We start from the raw sequence: 15,084 nt of genomic DNA on the forward strand, positions 1-15,084 counted from the left end.
GAACGCAAACCTCCACGTGCTGATTCAAACTGGCAGGACGCGAGGACGCAGGAGCCAAACGCTCGGAAGCAAATAGACGAAAAACAATAAAAGACAGAACAATGTAAAATGAGGTGATCTGCTTCTTCTCTGCTTCATGTGACCTGAAGATTATCATTTTCAATCACGTTCACCTCTCGGACTCGATGGGACCGAACAGAAACATCTCTAATCACACGGATTACAGGTCGTCCCTGATCTCCTGCAGACGAGAATAAGTGGTGAAAACACGCGTGTGATTGCTCTCTTCGCCGGATGGAAGATGAAATCTGTCGGACATGTCGGCGGGACAGAAGCTCAGCGACGTCTCTGACCTCGGCACCGCGACGGGACAGATTGGTTTGACTGGAGCTCACGAGACTCTGAACCAGAAGCTCCGGGGAAACAAACGACTGCACGTTCCACTGGGTGTCGTGTTCCCAGTGAAGGGATGATACTGGAGCGGAGGGTTTTAAATACTCCAGTGAGGCTTTAAATAAATCTGCTTGAATAATTAAGTCATAAAAGAAAATAATAAATATCCTCTGATTTGAGCTTGTTTTTTGTTTTGTTATAAAACTAATTATATCTTTCTGGCAGCTTTTCCATGAAAATTACACTTTAGCATCTTTTATTTTTGTCAGAGAAATGTATTAACTCCTTGACACCAACTGGTTCTGATGAGATTCTACATGAAAGAGTCAATCCAACATTTGTTTGACAGGATTCATCATATCTCTGAGGAGCAGTAAATTAAAACGATGTGTGAAACTAACAAATATATTCTACACATAAAAGGCTCAAACAAACTAATCTGTCTGTTCTTCAGTTACAGGATTAGATGGATTCAAATATCAAAGAGCATTAATCAAAGGAATTAAGAGTTTGTATCTTATTCATATCAAAGTCTCGTTAATCAGAACGAAGTCAGGGGGTTTATTTTTTTAGCAGTAACTTTTTTTACTGTATATTTGATATAAATTAATGAAATAAGTTTGTTCATGTGATTAACATTCAAACGGCAGCACAGCTTCAAAATGAGAATATTTTCTAATGTAATTTACTTAAAGCCTTTTATAAAATATACATTTCGTTGCCTGATTATGTCTCAGTATGAATTTATGGTGTACGGACATAAACCAAGCGTTTCTCATCTGATTGAGGCTCAGAAATAAAAGGCTGGACAGAAGAAACCCGTGAAGTTTAAAATCACACACAAACATGAAGCGGTTTAGATTTAAATAAGCTCATAAAACCTGTGACGAGGCCATTTTTAAAACTTATTTAAAAACAAAGAAAAATATAAAAACCTGTTTATCAGCATCATAGCTTTAACACGAACCATGTCACAGAATAAGCTGCTTAATGTTTCACACACACGCACACACACACACACACACGCACACGCACACGTTGGTCCTGGACAAACATGGCGGTGAGTTTTTGTTTTGACCTTGGCCTGCAGCGCGACGGAATCAGTTCGATTTGATTGGACGACAGAGCGCTCACACAAAAGACGGCCACGATAACTTCAGGAACATCTTGCTCGTGGTGGTGGAGAGAAGCTTTCACTTTACAAAAAGGAACCAAAAGGGAAAACGGATTTTGGATGTTTTTTTATTTATCAGTAACATTCTATAAAGAGAATACATTCACACTCACAGTATGATACAGGACCTTTTACATAGTCGGCTGCAAAGAAACAGGATATGTGGGAGACAACTTGTGGATCTATGGGTCGTCTCCTTTCTGCAGGAGCGGTACCAGGAGCTGCTGATATCCAGAACAACTAAAAAAACACTTCTACCGTCTCAAATTTAAAAGTCCCCAGACTTCTACAGGTCTGGGCTCTAACGTAAAGCTGAGGGGAATGCTTCGGAAACGGGGGGAACCCCAAAAAACAGATGAGAAAGCACAGAAAAACTTGCAGATGTAAACAATTAATAAACAACATACTCAATGTCTATGTTTGCTTGTTCTCGTCCCCACAAAGTCGGGGATGCAGGTTCACGTTTCCTCGCACTTTAAAGAAACACATAAAAGGAAAATAAAGTGCAGTTAATGGCTCTGGTCGTCCCTTTCACGCTCTTTTTTAGTTTTTTTTTGGCTTTGATGGGGTTTTGTTTTAACTTTAAATCCATCCACCGGTACACATGAACAAGATGTTTCTGAATGTGGCCGTCTCACTGAATGAAAGAACCCAACGACTCAAACGACGACACGATCAAACTGAAATGAAGCAACGTTTCTTCCGCAAAGAAAAACTAAAAACAAAAAAAACGAAACAAGCCCAAATCAAAGCAGGCGGTGACGTGAGCAGAAACGTGACGAGGAAGAGAAGCGACATCTTGAAACTTACCTTCAGCTAAGTACGTGAATACATTTGTACGATAATGTGACTCGTGTGCGTGTCTGCATGGACGACTACGACGGGTCACGCTCGCTTGCTGCACTAAGGCGGAAACACAGCAGCACAGCGAAGGTTCACAGACATACAGCCCTTCAGGATTGTATGGATTCAAAATAAAAAATAAAAACAAACATAATAAAAAAAAAGAGCAATCATCAGAGATTCCTCTCGGTACAAGTTAACAGTAACACAACAGAATGTGCCATCAGCCATCAGTCGTCTTCAACATAAAATAGTAATAATTATTACGATAACAGCTGTTTTTTAAGTACCAAAGTCTAAATAGTGTTCAGCCGACGCGTCCTCAGACTTTCAGCTGTTACGTGAAGTCATCGCTCGTCAGATACATGAGGCCGGAGAGAAACTTGCTTTTAAAAGACGCGTCAGCATCATGGCTGCCCCGGTGTCCTGCGTCCATCCAAACGATGCAATACTCACATGAACTGTAGGGGGCAGTGTAGTATGTCGCAGGGTCAGTGTGCGAAAAGACGATCGCAGAAGGTTTTGAAAACAAACTACGTGACCAAGTCGTTAATTTCCTGCGCCTCACATTCCAGCTCCAACTTCTCCTCCATTTGTTTTGTTTTTTTTCAATATGCAAATCCAGGAAATCTACATAGTTCTGTGGTGCTCCCCCTGGTGGAATAGAAAGTGTGTGAACGCATCACATCTGGTTTAACAGGACGTGTCTCTCCGGCCTTTCCTTCGTTCCTTTGAGCAAAGAAACTCTTTTATATTGTCGGTCATGTAAAAAAAGAAAAAAGTAACAAAAGGCACTTTGAACCTACAAATGGAAACAACTTCACAATAAACTTCACAATAAAAGAAAAACTCTTATTTGCTTTACTTGACATTTTTTTGTGCAGCAACTTCACCACCTTCAAAACATCTGTCCTGGTTTGTTGTGCTCCCGGAATTAAAGTCAATATTTTGTGGTTTTATCATCTTTTAAAAATCAGCTCAACGTGACATGTGAAGGGCTGACACTTCAACCTTGACCAACAGGGGGCGCCAAAGTCACAAATAGGTGAACTCCACCCACAGAGGCTTCGACCTGAGCTGCTCTGTTTGTGTAAATTCATCCTCAGTGAATCTGCAGAATCCAAAACACATCAGCACGATCCAGTGGTTTGTAACGAGGCTCCTGTTTCATCTACACGTCTACAAACCAATCAGAGTCGAGTATTGGTCGACGCAGCCCACGTACGTGATGACGACAGGACGCACGTGTGTCATATCAAATGATTTAGTGCCTAAATAACAACGTGAAACCAAAAACCAGATCAAACCAGGACAGAGACTCCAGAAAACAAACTGTTTCACTGACGTTTTTCAGGAAGTTGCTGGTAACGACTTTTTACACTATTAGATATTAAACGACCAAAATAAAATCACCTGTAAGTGACGTAACAAGCCGACACACTGCGATGGCACAAACACAGGAAGCTTAAAAGGCTGAATCCAAAAGGAACTTTTCTTCATGCCAGCCTGAAGGAATGAGACCCGACGACGTGGGGTCGACCTTCCTGGGGTTTTAATTCGGTAAAAAAAAAAACTCTTTTTGGTTTTTTCCTTCCATCCAATTTGAACTCAAACAGAATTTAATATTCGTGAAGACGACAAAATATTTCCACACTTACATTCAAGTGCGCCGAGGGTTATATTGCATCTTTATCTGCTTTTATTCCACGTCTGAACTGTCGAACTTGCATTTAAGAGATGAATTTACTGTAGAAAAGTGTTTTTTAGCGTCGATCCGTCATTAAATAAATTCCACGAGGAAACAAAGAGCGTTTCTAAACGGCTCCTCGGAGCAGAAACCCAGCGACGCAGTGAAGAAGCAGGAAGCACAGAGGCACAGAAGCTTATTGCTGCCACCGATGTGATATATGTAGAAACGCTGCACTTTGATATTCACGCCGTCACACCGACGACGTGTGACGGGGTTCGACCACGTGCAGGCGGACGGGTTAGTGATGAGGCCGAATGATAAACCGCTGGTCACCAGGTTGAGTTAGAGTGGAGGTTTAACGCTTCGTGGTTTGTGAGGAATCTTTGTGTTTCAGTTTAAAGAGAAGAAGAGTGTTGACTGTATTTTAGACATAAAAAAACTGAGGAAGTTCACGTGTCTATATTTACCAGACTAAGTTCCAGGGCTGATCGATAACTGGGCTAAACTGTGAATGTAATATTCTATTCTAATATACACTAAATGAATTATAGGAGACTTTGAAGAAGCCTGAAGAGGAAAGTTTTGGGCTGTGAGAGGTTTCCTGTGAGATTCTAGGATTATTAGGCTCAGTGTTCTGGATTATTTTTGTCTCACGTGATCAGTCTCTGAAGCGTCACACTAAAGAGATTTGATAACTAGTGTTGTACTAAATGCATTTTAACATTTGATGAACGTGGACGTTTTATGGCTTTAAACAAAAGAAACAGACGCTGGAGTCAAGTTATGTAAACTGACATGATGCATTTCTTAAAAAACTGTGTTCCTGTGGCTGAAGCCTGTGATCAGCACCAGGCCCAGATTTAGAAGCCAGAGCTGATTTGAGTGAATTCAGAAAATGGATTTGTTCCTATTTAAGTCACAGAGGAGCACCTTTATATTCTATTCTACACTGACAACAGAAGCACATCTAAATCTGAGGAAGGGGAAACAAAACCATCTGACCGATCATTGGTTTTTTAAAGCCCCACTGTGGGGGACTGGGTGGGACTGGGGCTCCTGACTGGTGGGAACAGAAGAGCTGGACAGGGGGGGGGCAGGAGAGGGCCCAGAGGGGGCAGGTGGATCCACAGTGTTGGGTCCTCAGGGTAGAGACTCCTCTAAGACTTGCCTGCGCTGGCCACGAACGGGACTGAGCCGAACAGGTCCTCGGGCAGGAGGGGCTTGGTGGCGGCGGCAGGTCGGTCCGTTTCCACACTGGCTGTTCTCTCCACAGGATTGTCTACATGAAGAAAGACAACACGACACTTAGATCATCCACGGTTTCTTTTTAAACCACCAAAGGACAGTGTGCTCCATCTGGTGATCACTTATTCTTCACTGTTTCCTTCAAATACAAAGTGTTATTGACTTTTATGGTCTGGAACAAACTCATATATATGTATAAAAACTTTAAAAACGTTCCTTAAAATGAAAAACTTCATCGAGGAAGCACAGTTTTCTTATTTTCTTCTTTTACTAACTTTTCTCACTTAGGTTTTTTGTAGATATTTCACCTAAACAGACCATAACACAGCGGCACTGATGGACATGAGAGAAAAAGCAAACACTTGTGTATTTGCAGATGAAGCCGGTGTAAATAATAACCACTTATTAAAAAAGGAAAAGTTTGGGGTCACTTGCTTGCTCGGAGCAAGTCGAACTCCCGGTCGATCAGCTCCTCCTCCGTCAGCCTGGAGAAGTTGTCCTCTCCGAAAGGGTTCCAGCCCGACATGTCGGGGGGGTAACTCACTGCGCTGTTGCCGCTCTGAGGGGGAGGGGTGACGCCGTCGGAGGCCAGCAGAGGGTTTCTACCGTGGAGAGAGGAAAGTAAAAACACCAGGTCATTGTTTGGATTTGACCCGCAGCAGAAACAGCTCCGTCACAACGTGTGTGACGATATAATCAAAACCGAAATCCTGATGCACAAAACAAAAGACTAATGGGACTTTACCTGGGGTTGGTGTACGAGGGATCCACAGGTGATATCCCCCCCATCGGTCCACTTCCTGCTGCAGGCCCAGCAGAGGGGGTGGTAGTGTTATAGGAGCCGAGGGGGATCTGGAACTCAAGAGGGGAGGGCATGTAGGGGAGAGGCTGCTGGGGGGGATGCTGCTGCTGCTGCTGCAGATGATGTAGATGATGCTGCTGCTGCTGATGTAGATGATGTTGCTGCTGCTGCTGTTGATGATGATGATGTTGTTGATGTTGCTGCTGCTGCTGCTGTTGCTGCTGCTGCACAAAAGCCTGTTGGTACTGGTGCAGCTGAAAGGGAAGGAGGAGAGGGAGAAGAGGGGGAAGGGAATGAGGGACGGACCTTTGATTTTGTTTTTAATGGCGCACAATGACGGCAACGAGATGATTGAAATGTTGTTAGAAACCAGTTCTGGATTTGGAAAGCTGGGGACACGGTGGAGGGGAGGGATGAGGGAGTGAGAGTCAAACAACTCGTCCGAGATCAAAGTCAAGATTCAAACTGCAACAAGGATCAGATCAAACACCGGCGGAGGAGTTTGAAGCTGCGTGTTTGGCCACATGGAGGCAGAGGGGGACAGGATTTATTGCATTTGGATGTAGTAGTTCCTTCTTCTATTAAATGTTTTCATCTTTTTGTTAAGATGAAAAGGAAAACCCATCATTCTGTGCAAATAAAACTGATGTAATGTTTTTAAATCATATCACAAATTTGCTGTCTTCTCAATAAGGAGCAGGTAGAAGCTCACAGAGGAAAATGCTGCTTCTTAACCGTTCAGCAGGTCTCTAGGGAATAAGAAGTAGTTTTCAGAGGTGCTCTCCTCCCCTGTCTGTGAACCGCTTCATATGTCAGGACGCGACGTGGAGGGAAGCTGCTCGATTTCACCCTCTGTTCGATCCCGCCGTGGCTCCGCTCGGACCAGATTGCCTCTGAAATAAAACAGATGGTGCGCGTTCGGTGGGAAACAGACTAAAAATTGCACCGCCGTCACAGTGCACATTTCGAGGACCTGTGTTTGTGTGTTTGATTCAGTCGCTGTGTAAATACGAGTTTACTGAATATTTGGACAGCGTCAGTAGGAAGTTTGAGCGTCTGCTTCCAATGCTGCTTGGCACCGACATGAAGCCACTCAACGGAGGAGGACTGGCTGCCAGCGTTTGGAACAGAGAGAGCAATTTTAGGCCACTCTGACATTAAAGGGAATATTCAGCGCCGTGTTATTTCATGCTGCGTCTCCATGTGTTTCGCTGTCATTTGCTCAATCTATTTATTGCCGTTTTGGATCCGATCCTCTGCTCTGAAATCCCGTCAGGACTCTGTTAGAAGAAGCAGCCTCAGATGCTTGAATGGGCTCGAACGCCAACAGGAGCGAATCCACTCTGATGGACGTCCATGTATTATTAGCACAAACAGAGGGTTCAGGGTTCAGAACTCACCATGGCTGCGTACTGAGCCTGGGCCTGAGCGACCTGCTGCTGGTACATGGGCTGCATCATCATCTGCTGCTGCTGCTGGAGCAAAGCCTGCTGCTGCTGGAGCTGGAGGGACTGCTGCACAGCCTGTTGGTACTGTGGGGGGGGGGGGGGTAAAGACGATAAACGTTTTAGTGACGGTCCCAGAAGAGCAGTGAAGCCATTACTTTGTCTTCGACGAGGATATACACGTGTATTTTTGTACCTGGAGGTATTGGAGTTGCTGTGCATTTGCATGCTGCTGTGCATGCTGCTGTGCATGTGCATGTGCATGCTGCTGTTGCACGGCTTGTTGCTGCTGTTGGTGATGCTGCAGCTGCTGCAGACGCAGGTCGCCGGGCTGCAGCTGCTGCAGGACGCGGTGCTGCTGACTGCTGGGCTGGGGCTGCACGGACAGCTGCCCGGAGCCGGGGGTGGGAGCTGAGGGGAGGAACCACCAGAGGTTAAACATTGAGCTCAGACGTATGAGATTGTGACGATTAAAAGAAAACATACAAGGGATAATATGTGATAATACAACATGTTCCCGTGCACAAATGAGGGTTAGGCCGAGTTTACACTAGACAACTTTCAGTGTTGTGGTTGGGGGGGGGGGGGGGGGGGGGGGGGGGGGGGGGGGTCTTGCCGCTGTGAGTTAACTCTACATGACTGACAGGCGACAGGGGGTCACACCCACAACCATCCATCAGCAGGAGAAACCCAGACTAGCTCATCCTGCGCACAGAAGGACACATCCAGCTGGAGGAGGTTTTACAGAACAGGTTTATAGTAAGTTGAGAATAATTATTATGAGTTATGAACAATGTAGAAAATCAACATATGCTAATTAAAAAACTTACATTTTTCCTGCCCTCAAACTGAGCCTACGAATGAAATACATTTCTACAGTCAGGGGGCACCTCACCACCACCAAAACAGTTTCCTCTACAACATTCTCACAAAATGACTTCCTGTACGAGTGTTGAGATAAGAGCATTCCTTCAACACGACTGAAACGTCTACACTTATTAATTATCAGCTCGTGGTAAACGAACCTTTCTGTCCGTTGCTGACGGGAGCCGAAGGCACGGTCATCGTCACGGGGGTGACGGTGTTGGCGAGGGGCAGCACGTTGCTGTTCACCGCCTTCGGCCTCTGCCTGGGAGCTATCGATGTTTCCGTCGGGCCGACAGATTCCGTTATCCTGAGCAGAGGGAATCAAACAGGTGATGTCTGACGTCCCTCGGTCTCTGGTGTACGTCCGGCAGCTGAATGTCAGATTAAGGGATTTATCGTTACCTGGCTTTTGTCTGGCTCTTCCTAGCAGCGACCTCGCTGGCCGTCAGCGGCTCTGGGAGCGTCGTGGGGATGGGAGAGTTCTGTAAGAAGAGGACCAGGAGAGTTGTGTTTAAGAGAAACAGACGGTGACGGCTGAAACCATGATGGACACTTCATACCAGTGACTTACGAAGAGATTTGGCACCGGACAGTCTTTTCCAGCTAACTTGAAGGCAAAGTAGGACACTTGGTAAATGTCTGGTCTCTTCTCCTGATCTGGTTCGAGCATGTATCCTGGAAAAGACAGAAAGAGAGACGTCGTTTAGAGCAACACTGGCTGGTGTGATAGTTAATGTGCATCGTCCCTCTCTGGTCACACGGTGGAGCTGTTGGTCAAAAAATTTATAAAAAAAGGAGGCTCCACCACAACAAACTTTTAGGAAAGTGAAATAACATGAAAGAAAACAGACAGACTGGTTCAAACAGGCTGAGATGTGTCGACAGCTCCAGTCTGATACAGATCTGTGAGGAACAGAATGCTGTAAAACATCTAAACACCACAGCTAGTGGGAATTACAATCTAGATAATGAAAATATATATTAGCTCCTTCTAGAAAAACAGGACTGTACAAATTCTCAATATGTTTAAAACTTAACGTTAACAAAGATGGAGTCGACAGTCAAGTTCCAGTATGTGTGAAAATGTTTGTTTAACAAAATCAAACAGTTTTACAGACATAAACAAAGAAGAAAGTTTTCCACCTCAAACACGCCCGACTTTCTTAAAAGGTTTAGTGTGTAAGATTTAGGTGAAAAGGATCTATTGGTAGAAATTGAATATAAAATAATCCTAGTTATGTTTTCTCGAGTGTGTTTCATCTAAATTGTACGAATGGTTGTTTTCTTGTGACCCTTTACAAATAAATACTTGGTGAGGGGATTTGGGGAAGGAATAATTGGACATGGGTCATATCCAAGAAATCAAATAATAATACTTCCACAAAACATACAGCAAATATTTGGATGAACGAATATTGGCTGGAAAGACGTTACGTTAGAAGAGAACAGACTCATGATCAATTTTCTCAGACAAGCAAACAAGAGTAAACACAGATGTAGGATCATAGCCTATTTATCTATACTGATTATAATAACTCCTAAATCACTAATACAGAGATTGAAAGTAATTCTGAGGTGATGATAAATCAATAAACAATCATTCTCACAAACATTCTGGCATCATTAACGTGAATGACTAAGAGACTTACTGATTAAGCAGTGCAACTTGAAGGAGAATTTGGAGTTATCTGGAACGATAAAGGTTCCGTCACATATGGCAACTTGACTCTCCCCAAATGGAAGAGCGAAGAAACACAGCTTGTACAACAAGCATCCGAGTGCCTGAGGAGAGAAAGAGAGAAACCAGGGGATTATAGTGGAGATCACACAAGTCATTGTAAATGTCCGTGTCAGCACGATAACAAAGTTTTAGAGACTGAAAGTGCAACAAGGTCATTCGATGTAAAACGGTAAAAACTGAACCTCTGAAAGTGGAAAGTAAGTTAGGTCGTTTAAGTCATGATGGTTTGACGGTTGTTTCTGACACATAAATTATCTTTATTTAGTTTGTTTGGCAGTGAAAAGGTTTCAGTATTAAACCCCAACTGTTAAAAAGATACACAATGTCAGAAATAAACTGTGACTAAACTAAACTAGAATTTAAGGTACTTCCCTGACACCAGATACAAACACTACCTAACAAACTGAACTGTGTTTGTCGAGGAGGAAGAAGAAGAAGTAGAATAGATTCAGTAGAGCGGAAACATCCACCGAGGGCCCAACGGTCTCCTGATGAAACCGCACTGAATCCAAGAGATCTGGATTTTTATTTGGATCTGCACCAAATTGCGGACGTTCAAATATCAGTCCCCTAAAACCTGCCTGAGTTTATTCATCAAGATCCATGAATCTATCTATAATGTTAAAGAAAGTGGGGAAAAGTCGCACCAAAGATTAAATGACCCGTACACCTTACAGACGTTTGTGCGTTATAATCCTAACAGACAAACACAAATGAAAACCTCCTTGGGGGAGCGAGTTCGTTTCGTGTTACAATAAACTGTGATAATTGTTCAAGGTCCCAAAGGAAACGAAGCCGCGCTGCTAATCTGTAAAAGTCCCATGAACAGGAAACACACACGGACTCTTACGGCCCCTCGTGTGTGGGATGTTGATGTTGTCGACCCCCTGAGCTCGACAGGAGAGTCTAACAAAGAATTAATGTCTCTTATGTCACAGGATAAAAAGCTGCTTTTTTAAAAACGTCTCCTCTGGAGAATACACATCCAAACACAGCTACATGGAAAAGTGCTCTGCTCCCACATCACATAATCAGCTGTTGCTATATTTGGCTGCAGCATCTTTTATCGCTGATGATGCCGTTGGAGATGAAAGAGACTTTGGAATCAAAGGAAATGTTTTTCTTCAAGGTCTAAATCTGAAAAGAGAGATTCTTCACAGTTCATCTCCCACCGCGCTGATCCAGGCTGGTAATCTCCTAAACTCAGTAACACATCATGTGCACCAACATGTGTGAACACACTCATGTGACATGTGTGTGCGTGTGTGTGTGTGCGTGTGTGTGTGTGTGTGTTGTACACAGAATAAGAACAGCTTCAAGACGTGTCTGAACCCAGAACAGGAAGTAAGACCCACAGGAGACAGTTGACAGGAAGTTGGTCTGGAGTTTTGTCATGCTCTAACCAGAGGCCCATTTAATATTTAAAAAAAGAAATTGATGGCTTCATGAACCGCAGAGGAAATGAATTTGTCTTAGTAGCAGAAAGTAAAGAAAGCACGGAAATGCAGAAATATAAAAAAAATTCCCAGTTAAAAACACAGGACACTGAGCAGCCCTGAGACATTTAAAGTATAAAGTCTTAGAAACAATATAAACATAATTAAATAAAAATACACGACAAGTAGTGCGACAGTGTGAAGTACAGGAGGGAAAAGTGTAACGTATACATATGTTTATGATGCTGAGAAATGATGAATTTAGTGCAGGTCATTGTTCACAGGCGGAGGTGGATGAGTTGTAAAGTGCGATGGCGGTCGGCAGGAATGACTTCCTGTTCAGCCCCCGGACACAGCGAGGTCGAGGGAGTCTGCGGCTGAAGGTGCTCTGTAGTTCGTCCTGGGTTTTATGAAGCATGTGTTTCGGGATTTAAAGTTTCCGTCTGTTCATTTTCAAACGTATATATATGTAAATAACAAAGAATCGCAAAGAATACTGAGTTGTGGCTTGTGTCCTTTTCAAAATGTGTCAGTGCTTCAGAAAAGTCCCGATCCTCTAGTAAGGATTGTAGAAACTAGACATTTAATTCTACAGATGTGTCATCAACAGCTACATCTTCTTAACGGACTCCCTGGGCCTTTTGCAATCTCCACCACTCCTCAAAATGGCTGCTGTCCAAGTCCTTCCTGCCGCCTCTCACCTTCAAATCAACCCAGGCCCATTGCACTGGAGCTTACTGGTCCTGAAGGGAGGCTAATTATCTCAAATGGGGAGAAAATAGAAGAGGACGAGGGATCAGACGGAGTCGTTGGCTTTGTTGTGAATGATGTTGCTCAATGTTTCATGAGAGGAAAAAAAAAAAAAAAAAAAAAAAACTGTTGGAGAGCTGGTGGAAGCAAACAGCCCAGGGGCGAGCGAGGAGCAGAGACACAGAGCGAGAGAGAGAGCCAGAGAGGAGGAGGAACCCGTCAGAGCAGAACGACGGCGGCCAGGACAAACCAGCCCTGCAGGGCGCAGAACACACACAGACAGACACACACACAGACAGACACACACACCAAGCAACACCTTACCCATATATCAGCTTTAGTGGTGATGGGTATCCCTGCATACAAGTTAATCATCTCCGGTGCCCGATATGACAGGGTCGTGTACCTGAGATACAGAAACAACAGAAACTCAATGACAGCTCAGAGATGAGGCAAAGTGAACAAGTTCATTTACTCCGGTTTCGGGATTTTCACTATTGTGAAAGTGCTTATTCCGCTTCTTTCTTTTCTTATATTGTTTATTTCTGTCTCAACTTCCTGTGACTTCCAATCCAAAGAAGTGTCTTCACGAACAAAACCAATCTTTTGGTCGGACATGATTTTGAAGCACCTTTCACACGTTTGGTTCAGACTGAATTAAGACAAGTAGTAGGTGTGAAAGCTCTGCAGCTACAAACTCCACCACATCCACCAGGTGGTCGCTGTCTCTGTTGCTGAGCAGGTTGTGTGTCGCAGGTTGTGTGTCGCAGGTTGTGTGTCGCAGGTTGTGTGTCGCAGGTTGTGTGTCGCAGGTTGTGTGCTGCAGGTTGTGTGCTGCAGGTTGTGTGCTGCAGGTTGTGTGCTGCAGGTTGTGTGCCACAGGTTGTGTGCCACAGGTTGTGTGTACAGTTGAAAACATCTTTCTACTGTGGCTGAGAGCGAAGTGAGTGTGAACCAACACTAAAGTCGTCGACCCTAAAGTTTAAAAATGAGCTGAAACTTTCTGTACCGTCGATATAACAGCTTAACTATTAATGTAATAACACCACATAGTTACATTTACCTTTGGGATTAATAAAATACTCCATCTTTCGAACAATGTGCACAATTAAGTACTTCTTTAACTTTTGTAAGCAGCTCTGTACGTTTGCTGCAGTGGAACTTTTATGTGTAATGAGATATTTTTACAATTCCATTTTACTGGTGAGAAGGTTCTTAGTTTATTACTGCTCTCTCTCTCTCTCTCTCTTTGATGACGCCATGTTGTGGCTTTGTTCACTGAGAGAACCGAAAATTACCAGAAACATAAAGAGCGTGAGTCACCGCGGTTCAGAGGCCTGATAGTTTCTAAATGACCACGAGGAGGAGAGTTTACACACGGTCATATACTGAAGATAAGCACAGCTCACTTTACTGCAGCTGTAAATGTGGGAAAATTGATGGACCTGATCTTACTGCTGTGATTTGACATCACACAAATAGAATAAATACACAACCAACTGCACACACACACACACACACACACACACACACACACACACACACACACACACACACACATCAGAGTGTGAATGTGCAGGAGCTGTGACAACAGAGGTGCGTCATGTTTACCGCCTCTCACTGAACCGTCCTCTGCATCGGACCAGCGACACCGCGGCGGCAGTAGCAGGTGTGTTTATGGTTTATTTGAAGTTACGACACTGTATCGCAGCTCTGTGGGATTTACAAGATTTCTCTTCTGCTTTGTGGACGCAAATAAAAAGATAAAAAAATTACAACACGTTGTGTGAAAACCCCGTTTATGACAGCGGTCACGGCACCGAGCCAAATTTAGTTTAGTGAGACACTAAACTGCCGGCGGTATGAGTAAGAGTGAATGTGACACATTTTCATGCGCACGGCACAAAGCGCAGAGTTGTGTTGTTCTTAGTGATTTACAGTTTTTGTGTTGGTGTGATGTTTGAAGGAAAGATGTGCAGAGTTGACAAAGTTGATAAAGTTATTTTAAGTGTTTTCTGTTAATTTTTGCTGTTTTTCCATGTGACTGCATCTCAACATTCAGAAAACAGGTTTTTACAGTTTCTGCTGTAGGCTCAGTTAAGCCCATTTTCCACTGGTAAAAAAAAAAACAACCACTAACACCTGCTAACATCTGGCTTTTGTCTGCACTGGGAACGGATTCAAATGACTCTACAATAGACACTGGTTTTTATTGGCTCTGATCAGCGGCGATGGAAATGTGACACCCGGGTGAACGAGCTAATCTGGCAAGACAGTGCCACAGTATTCCTGTATTAGGTATTGGTAATTGGAATGTCAGCTCTCGCAGGGACTCTCCAGATAAGGAAATAAACTGGAAATGCAGGTGAAGGTTCATATGGTGCAGGAGGGTCAGTACATGTTGGTCGTTATTGGCAATGATGCAGGTACTGGATTACACTGAGTAAAGACAACGTACTTCTTAATCTCGTCCTCCACAGCAGTGACTCCGTCTTTATGTGGCAGCAGCACCTTGTGAGTCGCACTTCCAAAGTCACACAGCACGTAGTTCCCCTGGTCGTTCAGCAGGATGTTTTCAACCTGGTAAAAGACAAACACATGAATACATACATACGGGAAACATGAGGACTTACACAGTGATGGATGCTGTCGACTGTAATGTTGTCTCAACTGACTGAGGCAAATCACTTAAAACCTG

The 15,084-nt window shown here is 43.8% G+C and overlaps 1 protein-coding gene across 6 annotated transcripts in view; it reads right to left on the reverse strand.

Moving 5' to 3' along the window:
* bmp2k (BMP2 inducible kinase) overlaps positions 1-15,084 on the reverse strand; it is a 37,419-nt gene that overhangs the window by 2,912 nt on the left and 19,423 nt on the right. Inside the window, exons 5-17 of one of the 6 annotated variants that reach the window (XM_034595408.1) lie at positions 14,845-14,966; positions 12,711-12,792; positions 10,109-10,241; positions 9,031-9,134; positions 8,862-8,941; positions 8,618-8,766; positions 7,865-8,003; positions 7,789-7,828; positions 7,548-7,679; positions 6,326-6,401; positions 6,091-6,271; positions 5,781-5,950; positions 5,269-5,379 (exon numbers count right to left, since the gene is read on the reverse strand). In XM_034595408.1, the coding sequence (XP_034451299.1) occupies positions 5,269-5,379; positions 5,781-5,950; positions 6,091-6,271; positions 6,326-6,401; positions 7,548-7,679; positions 7,789-7,828; positions 7,865-8,003; positions 8,618-8,766; positions 8,862-8,941; positions 9,031-9,134; positions 10,109-10,241; positions 12,711-12,792; positions 14,845-14,966 (1,519 nt within the window). Of the gene's footprint in view, positions 1-5,268; positions 5,380-5,780; positions 5,951-6,090; positions 6,402-7,547; positions 7,680-7,788; positions 8,004-8,617; positions 8,767-8,861; positions 8,942-9,030; positions 9,135-10,108; positions 10,242-12,710; positions 12,793-14,844; positions 14,967-15,084 lie in introns of all 6 variants that reach the window. The other 5 variants (XM_034595410.1, XM_034595407.1, XM_034595406.1 and 2 more) reach the window with 5 other exon arrangements.

The sequence above is a fragment of the Hippoglossus hippoglossus genome, chromosome 9, assembly GCF_009819705.1.
Source record: "Hippoglossus hippoglossus isolate fHipHip1 chromosome 9, fHipHip1.pri, whole genome shotgun sequence".
Classification (NCBI taxonomy): domain Eukaryota; kingdom Metazoa; phylum Chordata; class Actinopteri; order Pleuronectiformes; family Pleuronectidae; genus Hippoglossus; species Hippoglossus hippoglossus.